Below are 11,519 nucleotides of genomic sequence, written 5' to 3' on the forward strand. Positions count from 1 at the left end.
ATCTTTCCGTGTAAAAGGGCCCTAAGGCTGGCTTCACATGGGCATATACACATCTGTATTACAGACCCGGCCTGACCAGACAGGTATCCGTTCAGGTCATCAGACCCTTGGTCAGGAAAGGACTTTAGTCTGTTATACAGATGCACATACACAGGCAAAATACATCCCAAGACGTATACCAGCAGTTCCACATTGACGTGTTGTATAATAATGGTTTCTCTCATAGCTTTTGGTAAGTGTGAATTTACAGCTGGGTCTGCTCATGTATTTCCTATGCAGCTGAAACAAGGAAGAACAACTTCATCTCTAAGACAAACAGTTTCCAAGACATAGCTGCCGCTTCCTTCCTATCTATTTTTCAGAAGGGATATGACACTTGGGAGTTTGTATGCCGTTTGTTGATTCTGGGCTTTTTCCTCGCCTGTGTATTCCCTGGGTCACCTGGGAGCACTAATATATATCCATTCGGCGGCCAGCACTCGGCTGCTGTCAGGCACACCATTAATTCTGCTTGTTTATTGGCCTTAAGTGACAGTAACAAATCTGCAGGCTGCTGCTTTCTTCTGTATCCGCTTTGTGCTGAGGAAGCGTAATGAATGAGTCAGCCATTGTAATAATAAAATGATGCTCATAGGGATGGAGATAAACACAGGTTACCGAGATATAATCCTCATAACATATTAACTTTTACTTCTCTTTCTGATGAATACATGTAAATGAGTCCCAAATGAATGAATGAATGAATTGTTTCCTATAGATGTGTAACAGGCCAGTATTTCTACATGGCATTGTCCTGTAGGGTAGATGATAAATTCTATGGTTCATGCAATATTATAAGAATGCAGTTATATATCACAGTGGGACTAGGTAGTTATAATATATCATACTGTACTGTGCACCTAGAACACGTGTAATCCATACATATAGTGTATCAGCTATAGCATGTAGTATATATAGCGGACCACATACAGTAGTGGTCCTTGTAACATGGATAAAGATGATGGGGGAGATTTATCAAACATGGTGTAAAGTGAAACTGGCTCATTTGCCCCTAGCAACCAATCAGATTCCACCTTTCATTTTCCCACGAGTCTGTGAGGAATCAAAAGTGGAATCTGGTTGCTGGGGGCAACTGAGCCAGTTTCACTTTCCACCATGTTTGATAAACCTCCCCCCCATGTCTTTCCTTTGTGAGACACAAATGTTGCCCTTAAAGGGGTACATGCAAAGAGCTTCGATTATAAAGCCCCAAGAACCATAGGGTGGGGGCTGCATTATGTGCCTCTCATCCAGCTAGTTATAGAGGTGGCAGATTATTTAGGGCCCTTAATGGGCATAAATGGAAGTGTCCTTAGCAGTGTGTGCCCGTTACCTATTGAGTGGATGAGACATAGGGGAGGAGTGCACATTAGCAAAGAGCAAACTCTTCTGAGTAATAGAGAAGTATCAGGGTAGCTTCACACGTACCGTATCACAGTGGATTTTCTGCTGCGGATCCACAGCAGACCTGCACCAGATTTGACTAAATGAATAAACACAGCACCAAATCCGCACTGTAGGATCCGCAGCAGATTTGATGGTGCAGATTTGATGCTGTGTTCACTCATTTAGTCGAATCCATTGCGATACGGCCCTAAGGCATATAGAAGTTATAGCCAGGAGCCATTTAGACCGTGCCCTTCCTTTATATGTGTACAGCCATATATATTGGTGACTAATGACTGCACCCTCTTTTATACAGCACTAGTTTTTACAGTATATGTACAGTACATTGTAACTATCACTTTATATACTGGTGAGTGTCCTCCATCCTTTACATATTCCTCTGCCATACAGTGATGCTCCCTGACTCAATGTACAGAGACGCCTGGTTCCCCCATCATGTGATGATGCAGACACACAGGGAGCAGAATACAATGGAGTTCTCCTTACCCATTCACAATGATGAACTAGAAGGGTCTGACCTGGAGTCTTTAGGTGTCTGTAGTTTAGGTATCTGATCTGGTGTCTGGGAGTTTGAATTTATACTGGAGTCTGCTTTAAAGTTTTAGTTAGTTTTGAGTCTGAATAATTTATAGGACTGAACATGTCTTAAAAAAGGTGCTTCAACAATAAACATTTAGACCGGGTTTACACACAGTTTGACACCGGACGTTCTGTGACACGGCCGTGTCACTGAATGGCCGGTGTCAGTAAAGTTCATCCCAGACGATACTTTAGATTTGGAATGCGGGCACGTTCCAGTGCAGGCTTTTTAGTTTTGACTGTGTGTCACTACACTCAGAAATCTACACTAGCTACAAGATGGAGTACATTTTGTCTATAGTTTTCGCCAATTTCTAGAAGTAGCTATAGTAAATATGTGAGGCTATACCCCCACCCCACTAACCCCCTGCCCTGGCTGGCGAGCAGGAGAGGTCTTCTATGGGGATTTGCTACTGTTCTGGACAATTCCTGACATGGACAGAGGTGGCAGCAGAGAGCACTGTGTCAGACTGGAGAGAAAACACCACTTCCTGCAGGACATACAGCAGCTGATAAGTACTAAAGGGTCTTAATAGTTTTTAATAGAAGTAAATTACAAATTGGTGGTACTTTCTGGCACCAGTTGATTTAAGAGAAAAACATTTTTTGGTGAACTATTCCTTTAAAGATACAGTATTCCCTTTGTGCTCCCCGGAATCAAATTCACCTATTAAAGAGAGAGGGAAGAAATTCTGAGGTAGACACCCCATTGTGCCCTATTGTGCAAGAACCTTTTGGAAATGAAACACGTGGGAGGAAATGTTCACTTTAATGTACGTTCTGTGTATTTCGGCAGGTCTCACAACTCGTGAGAGAATACAAGAGAGAACACCTGACTGTGTGGGGTAATGCCGACTACGAGATTGTTCAGAAATGCCATAAAGAGGTAAGCGCAGATTAACTGTGTATAGTGCAAGTCATCTGTATAGCGTGTGCTTAAGGTATAGACAAACACTTTATATGTAATAGGGTTAAAAAAAAATTCTGTTGTTTTTTTTCTCCACTGTTTAATATGGGGATTATCTTTCTGTGCTGGCTTCCATATAATACCTGTAATCAATTGTAGTTACTATAATTCCATATTATTCTGATTTCCTTATAATCATATGATCATAGACTGTGTGGTGTTTTCCATGCTAATTATAGTGTTTTGCTTTTATCCTACTTATAATACTTGCCATATTGCTTAAGGCCCTATTTCACGGAAAGATTATCGACCATTACAGCCGATAATCGGCCCGTGTTATAGAGGGCAATGATCAGCAGACATGAACAATGTTGGCTGATCGTTGCTGTCCCTTGTCATTCAACATGTTAAAAGACAAACGACTGTGATAGCAGCGATCTGCTGCTGTTGCACCGCGGAACAGGAGCGGCGGCAGCAGACCGCCGCTATCCTCTATAGGCTGCCCGAACGATCTAGCGATCACTTGGACAGCCACCCCACAGCTCCCCGCAGCAGCCCCCTGTACTCACCTGCTTACTGCCGCTTCTTGTAGTAGCGGCGGCAACAAGCAGGGAATGAGGACGTCACCCCGTGTAATAGGGCTTTAAAGTGACACTGTCACCCCCTTTTTTGCATTCTAACTTCTCTACACAGGTGTAAAGGGTAAATTTAGCAGTTTGCATACCTTATTTTATATCATACGTCGTGGTGCTTGTTCAAGTAAAAAGTGATCTTTTATCAACTGCAGATTGGGGACGGAGTTTCGCGGCAACAGCGCCACTTAACTTTGCCCACAGTGCCAGCGTTGGCCCTGCCCTCGACGCCCGATGGTATGGGTCGACCTAGAGAGGGTGGCGCCTAGACCTTTAGGCCAGCCTGTTTAAATAGTCGGTGAGCCGGTGGGGCCTATGTGCTGATGACGTCACAGAGGGGCGAGGCCAAGGGTGGCCCTGTGGGTGAAGCCCCACCCACTTAGCACAATCTGCAGTTCATAGAAGATCACTTTTTATTTGAACAAGCACCATGACGTATGATATAAAATAAGGTATGAAAACTTAAATTTACCTTTTACACCTGTGTAGAGGAGTCATAATGCAAAAAGGGGGTGACCGTGTCACTTTAAGCCTCTTCACAAGTTACCCACCTCAATAGTTTTTTTTACCCTATTGTTTGTTAAACCCTTACATATTACTAATATAGTTATAAGTTTTTGGCTTTGTGATCAGTAGCTTTGATGCCGACCAATAGATGAATATTGATTTTCTATGTCAAAAAACATTCTCAGTGTCATCTTCTAAACAACTAAACATAGCGTGAAACAAGGGCGTAGATTGATCTGTGGTCCACATCAGTGAGATTTCTTTCATGACCTTCAGAATTCCAACAGTTGTGACTCTTAATCTACTTACCAGCTCACAGTTCATAAGATCACACAGTAAGAAGGTGGCAGCTTGTAGAAAGAATTATTAACGTCTGTTGTAAATCTTAGTAAAGGTGGACTTTAAGTATTTAAAGAAGTTATCCAGGCTTTGTAAAACATGGCTGTTTTTTTCCAGAAACAGCATCAATCTTCTACTCAGTTTGGGTTTGGTTTTACAGCTCAGTTCCATAGATGGGAGTTTAGCGTAATTGTAATAACAGTGTCAGCGCTGGGATTGCAGGAATTTCTGGCAAGTACTGGTTGTGTACTGCATGTGACTACAATCTCTCATGTTCTTTATAAGTCTGTGCTTTGGGGTAAGGTAGCGAGACAACATAAGACACAAAAACCCAAAGCATACCTCCCCACCAAGAAAGGATGGCTTTGTCAGAAGAAGCTAAAATTTTTGGAATGGCCTAGTTAGAGCCAGACTTGAAGCCAATTAAAAGTCTGTGGGTTGACCTGAAGAGGGGGCTGTTCACAGGAGATGCCATTACAATCTGGCAGATTGGGGCACTTTTGCAAGGAAGAGTGGGCAAAGATTGCCAAGTCTAGATGCTGATAGACTCCTGTCCATCTGGACAAGTTATACCCTATCCACAGTAATTGATATAACTAAGAGTTTGCAGGGGGTCCATCTGGAGGGGCCCCCTGTGATTGGTGTAGGTACCCAGAAATCCTGCCTATAAAGAGCTGCGGGCCGCGCATGCATGCCTCCACTCCATTCATTCTCTATTGAGCCACATGTGTCTTAACTATCCAGCACATGTGCAGTGTTTAGACAACTGATGAATAGGAAAAATCCAGACAGGGGCATTCCTAATGTTGAAGAGGCCGGGGAGGAGGGACGGAGAGGCGGTGCAAGCCTAGGGCACACACACTTTAGAGCAGTGCTTCTCAAACTTTTTCTACTGGAGCATCACCCAACAGACCAAGGCAATGCCTGGGCCTCACCAGACTGACCAAGAGGGTGCCTGGGCCTCGCTATCTGTGGTGAAAGTCCATTTAAAAGCTGAAAATAATGCTAGAGCTACTTTTTTCTCCCAAGCTCTATATACTAATAAAGCAGGTACAAAATAAATTAATAATGTTGCTAAAATGGAGATTTTTGCCAAAGGACTGTGCAGATCATAGTTGCTTTGTGAAAACTGGCTCCTCAGCTGGACCTCACCAACAACTAGGGGGCGCCTCACTAGTAAGGGCCGCCTCACAGTTTAAGAAGCACTGGTCTAGGCCATGCCAATTCGACACAGCGCTGCAAGTTTAAAAGTTGTTTCTTAGTAAAATAACTGCATCATCTGCTGAACGGACCCCAGGACAGATCTTGGTTTAAAAGCAGCTATCTGAAAGTACAAGTGGTTAGGGGGTCAGCATGCTCAAGTCCATCCGAACCCGAACTTTAGGCATTTGATTAGCGGTGGCTGCTGAAGTTGGATAAAGCACTAAGGCTATGTGGAAAACATGGATATAGTCATTGGCTGTATACATGTTTTCCAGACAACCTTAGAGCTTTATCCAAGTTCAGCAGCCCCAGCTAATCAAATGCAGATCGTTCGGGTTCAGATGGAATCGAACCCGAACCCGGTTCGCTCATCTCTAGCTGCTACATATCCATCCTGTGAGAATGTAGCATAACTGTATCTCTGTAATGCAGCCTAGGCTTTGGGCCTGTAAGATCCTATTCAAATCACATTTTTCAACCTGTTTTTTTGCAGCCAATGACAACAGAATAGGTATCCTGTTATATTTTATTTAAAAAGTACATGTTTTCTAACCTTGAAATTAAAAACAGGGCATTGTATTATCCTTTTCTGTACTGTGCATCTTATAATGTATTTGATAAAGATCCTAGTGGATAAGTATAAGAAAAGATAAGCTTGTAATGTGGTGTTCTCCTTATAATTCTAGAACTGCAGCATCCCTCTGCTTTTCTGCTTTCAACGGGTTCTGCTCCTGGTTGGACTTTTCTATACAGGACTCCTGCCATTCTTTCCAATTCGGGAACAATTCTTAGAAATTCCAATGCCTTCTATAATCATGAAGTAAGAAATGTTGAGATCTTCTGCCTGTGTTATTAGGCTTCTGCATCTTAAAAGCAAACAAATTTTATACCGGCTAAATCTAGCCATACATATGGGTTTACTGTGCTCTTAACATGTTCAGTCAATTTCTCATGACTTAAGGCCGTATTACACTGCACGATATAAACGAGGAAGCGAGCGCCGACCTGTCAGAGCAGCACTCACTTCCTCTTTGTTTTCAGATAGCAAGCGAGAGAGGCTGCTGGGAGCAGCGGGAGGGGCTGCCTGGACAATTCTTAGGGCCCGTTTACACAAAGCAATAATCGGCCATATTCAGCTGATAATTGTCTCATGTATTAGAAGACAACGGTCAGCCGACATGCATGATTTGAAAAATCAGCGATCTAGATAACAGCGATATGCCGCCATCGCTCCGTGTAATAGGAGTGGCGGCAGCAGACTGCCTGTATCTGCTATGGCCTGCCCGGACGATCCATCGATCACCCGGGCAGCTGCTCCCCTTTAAGTATTGAAGGCCTATTGACAGTATCTGATCAGTTTACCAGATTTAAATCGACCACAGCACACATAGAATAGAGTGAGAAGCAGACAGTTCCATACATTGTGTAGTGTAGAGGGCATGCTAGGTTACTGTAAATAAGCTCCCTATGAAATGAATGACAGCTAAGCTGCAATAACCCTGCATGGCCACTATGCAGTGTATGGAGCTACCATTGAATGGCCCCTATACACATTATATAGAACTTTGATCTAAGGTGTATGGTCAGCCTAAGCTCCATTGTAAGAAGCATGCCATTACTTAGGATTGGAGCATTGCTGAGAAAAATGACTATTGCTACTTGAAACTGATCTATTCAATTATTGTTATATATTGATTTTAGTGTATTTTGTATCTTTCTGCAGGCTGAAAGATCCCTCAAAAATGAGCAGAAGTAACAAGTTTGTTGTGTGGCTGGCAGATGCGTAAGCAGTGCATTACTCATATTTATTTTAGAGGTTGTCTAGGAGTTATGTATGTAGAAAAAAACTAACGGATGATTTACACAATAACATCCCTACCAGCAACACAAACTGCTGACACAAGGCAGAATGGATTCATTTCACTTATGACAAATTTTAGTCCTCTACTTCTTATGGCAGCAAACCGCACTGTATACTGTACACTCCGTTCCCTGGTCTTAAAGGGTAACTGTCATATAAATGTCATTTTTAAGCCATTAAAAGCCATTTTAAGAAACTCTGTAAAAGGTTTTATTAAGCAAAAGTGTTTCCTTCTGTACTCAAAAAGCTGTTTTCCTACCCCCCCCCCCTCTCACTTCAGAAGAAGCAGAATTTCTGTGTTCATTATGCTCTATGGAGGCGGGAGGGGTTGAGTTAGCACAGAGAGGAGAAAGACAGACCTGCACAAAACATCATCCTGCAATCTTCTCTCACCAAGGTCCCACATTTTTGAGTAAAAAAAAGAGGCTTTTTTGCCTAATAAAACCAATAACAGATATCACCTGTGCATATCTCTAAAAGCTGATAACAGAAAGGTGGCTCCCCCATAATAATATATGGAAAATATAATAAAAACAAAATTACAATCAGAAAATAAAAACATATAAAAGGATATGTCTGGTATAGTCTTATAGGTCAAACATTCCTTTTAATATAACATAATCAACATACCCAAAATGTGGCTAAATGAGTAGAGTATTTCTTCTCTCTAGAACATAGGCTTTAGATTTGATGTGATGCATTTTATTTGTTTCAGATTAATTATGAGGAAGTCCCTGTTTGAGCACCTGAAAGCTCGAGGAATTCAGGTACTTGTAAATATAATTCATATTTGTATAGGTGTACCATATGTTAGTAAAGATGAGCGCAGCTGGAGCATGCTCGAGTCTGGTCATTCTGCATTTGAATACCTGTAGCTGAAGGCCATAGACTGTATCAATGTTTTCCCAAAACCCATAGGGTTGCATCCAACTTCTTCAGCCACCGAACAATTGGACTTGTGCATGCTTGAGTTGCGCTCATCTCTCTGTTACATGAGGGACACCAATGGTGCCTGACATACCTCATTAAAGGGCAGCTAAAATGTTTAGCGGGCGTCAGGATATGCTCTCAAAAAACCTGCCGCTGTGCTCCAGCTGCATTCCCGTCCCGCTCCCAATAGTATGTCCATAGTGGTATTACATAAAACCAGATCCTTCTTCTCAATTTAGGGATATAAAAAAAAGTATGATAAGAAAGTGATTGTTATGTTGGTTGGTCTACTTTTAATTTCCCCTCTTATCCAGAATCCTTCTCCACACTGATGAGGGGCAATACCCTGAAACAGCTGTCTGTGGATGGATGCCTGGCTTTGGTAATCCCTTGTCATGTTGCAATGCTCACAACTGAGTTACACTTTGACGCAAAAGGGCTAAGTGGCGCCGCGGCCACGAAGCCCCGTCCAGGTTACACAATGCTCCGATGATAAAAGATCACTTTTTACTGGAACAAGAACCATGATGTATGATATAAAATAAGGTGTGGAAACTACACAGTCTACCATTTACACCTCTGTAGAGAAGTTGTAATGCAAAAAGGGAGTGACAGTGTCACTTTAAGGGGCTACGTATGAGGGTGGTTTGTGACCTCCCCACTGGGAGGCACCCCTTGGCAACAGGTTTCCTTTCTGGCGGGATATCTAGCTATTCCCCTGTTTTGAGATGCGTGGCTAAGGCTCCACGGATCCCTTTCAATTTTTTTAAGGGTCAATTCACTCCATTGAATTTTTTGCTGATCTCCTTGAGCTCAGTGATTTGTTGTGCTTTTATGATAAGAAAGAACTGCATAATTGTAAGATACTGTAGGAACTGTGTGTAGCAGTAATATATGTATATCCATTGATTATATTGTCTCTTACTCATAGGTTTACATTTGGGTGTTAAACAATGAAGAAGAATATAAGAGAGCCTTTGACTTGGGCGCTACCGGTGTCATGACAGATTATCCTACACGACTGAAGGAATTTCTGGAGCATTACCCTCAATGAGACAGGTTTAAAGAGCCTGAGTGACGTTACTGTACAATAAGGTCATCATACCTCATGCACGGCCGTCTAGTAAATACTTAGATACTTATACATATGTATTTAAGGGGATCTTGTATAGTTTACATCTGTAAATATTTGTAACAGAATCAGGGCAGAACCACTATGCTGTAAAATCAACAACGTTTCCTATGGACTGTTTGACGTGGAATGTATACAGTATTTACCTATGGAGAACTGTAAATTATCACACAGAATTAGGTCAGATTCATCGTGTTTACCAATGACAGAATAATGGCTTGTATGATGGTCCTTTTTGTTTAAGTTCTTATATAGAAGGGTTCTCTGGAAGTAAAACACTGTATGATGTGAACATAACATATAACCACACTTTAAAGGGTATGAACTACAACAGCATGGGTTGTCTATGCCAGACCTTATGGTCCCGTAGGTGGGCCTAGTTATTGTAGAGATGGTGCCCCTGATCTTCTGTAGGCCAGTCTGATCCTGCTCAAATTTTCTAACAAACTTTGTGTAGAGGTTAGGTCTTTGTAAGCACATCTCAGGGATCTCAGCTACCGGGACTCTGTTTATTAATGTGGATGAATGATTACATATGTACTGTACATGTTCATCCCCTATAGACATGCAGTGTGTATGCTCACTTCAGTAAACTGTTTTACTCCTGGAGGATCCCTTTAAGTTTTTTTGCTTTTCATATACAAAGTCAAGTCACATTATTATGACCACCAGCTAATATCCAAAGTAACCACCATGGGCAGTGAGGACAACAGCTAGATGAGATGGAGGTGACTCAATAAGGTCCTGGTAAGTTGTCACAGGTTTTTAGTGCCATGCTGACTGCATCTCACACCTGCTTCAGGGTGCACGGGGGAGGATCCATAGAGTTAACACTGTAATCAAGGTGGTCCTACAGATGTTCAGTTGGGTTAAAACCTGGGGAATTAGGGGGCCAGGTTAGTACTTGGAAGTCTTATGTAATGCTCTTCCAACCAATCTGACTACATGTGTGTTTCTTCATGAGCTGAGCGCTGCTTCTGTCACAAGTAGGAAGTGGTCATAATAATGTCACTTCTTTATACTGATAAATAGGCAACATCCCATAATATGAATAGCAGCACTTGAGTATTTAGCAATATACCTGACGTTTTCCTTCGGTTCTGCATTTAATAACACCTAGCAGTCTTTGGTGAATACTCAGAGTTTTAGTGACTTGTTTCATAACAGACAAAAAAAATCTTATAATATTCATTGGGTAATGTACTTGGTTTTATTTAGATCAGCGGTGGATCAGGCAGCACTACTGAAAGTGGTGTCCCAAAGGGGAGGACCACATCCCATCAAAACATCAACCTAGAAACAGCAAAAGAAAATAAACTTTTGATATGTCACAAGTTTTGATTGGTTGGGGTCTCATGTTCGTGTTACACATCAAAAGTTTTTTTTCTAAAAATTGTAATGCATACTGTATGCTTCATATTATCTTTATTAAGTGCGTTACATGGTATTTCTCTTAATAGAGAGTGTGTTCATTGGTGTAGTAGAATGCAACAGCAAAAGGTTGCATTGGGAAGGCATTGTTTATTACCAGCACAAACCTATACATTCAGTGTAATTCACATAATAAATAGGGGGAGATTTATCAAACATGGTGTAAAGTGAAACTGGCTCAGTTGCCCCTAGCAACCAATCAGACTCCACTTTTCATTCCTCACAGACTCTTTGGAAAATGAAAGGTGGAATCTGATTGGTTGCTAGGGGCAACTGAGACAGTTTCACTTTACACCATGTTTGATAAATCTCCCCCTATGTAAAGTATATATGCTACCGATGGCATGCTCTTCCATAGACTGCTTTATAAAGGATGGGGTTGTCTATACTAAGAGTTGCAAGGAGTCATGTGACAGTAAAACCTAACATCTGGTTGCTTACAACTTGTTATTTTACAGTCTTATGAAGTGGAAATACTTTTCTAAAGACACCATAGACTTACATTTCCAGTCACTTCTGTATCACACTCATGCCATGCAGCCTATAGAATTT

At 41.7% G+C, this 11,519-nt stretch overlaps 1 protein-coding gene across 1 annotated transcript in view; it reads left to right on the forward strand.

Moving 5' to 3' along the window:
- Positions 1–11,138, forward strand: part of GDPD1 (glycerophosphodiester phosphodiesterase domain containing 1) — a 59,528-nt gene extending 48,390 nt beyond the window's left edge. Inside the window, exons 6-10 of the mRNA XM_069944447.1 lie at positions 2,822–2,911; positions 6,300–6,433; positions 7,337–7,396; positions 8,190–8,241; positions 9,336–11,138. Coding sequence (XP_069800548.1) covers positions 2,822–2,911; positions 6,300–6,433; positions 7,337–7,396; positions 8,190–8,241; positions 9,336–9,458 — 459 coding nt within the window. The 3' untranslated portion in view covers positions 9,459–11,138. The remainder of the gene's footprint in view (positions 1–2,821; positions 2,912–6,299; positions 6,434–7,336; positions 7,397–8,189; positions 8,242–9,335) is intronic.
- The last annotated feature ends 381 nt before the right edge of the window (positions 11,139–11,519 follow it).

Source organism: Dendropsophus ebraccatus, chromosome 11, assembly GCF_027789765.1.
Source record: "Dendropsophus ebraccatus isolate aDenEbr1 chromosome 11, aDenEbr1.pat, whole genome shotgun sequence".
Lineage (NCBI taxonomy): Eukaryota > Metazoa > Chordata > Amphibia > Anura > Hylidae > Dendropsophus > Dendropsophus ebraccatus.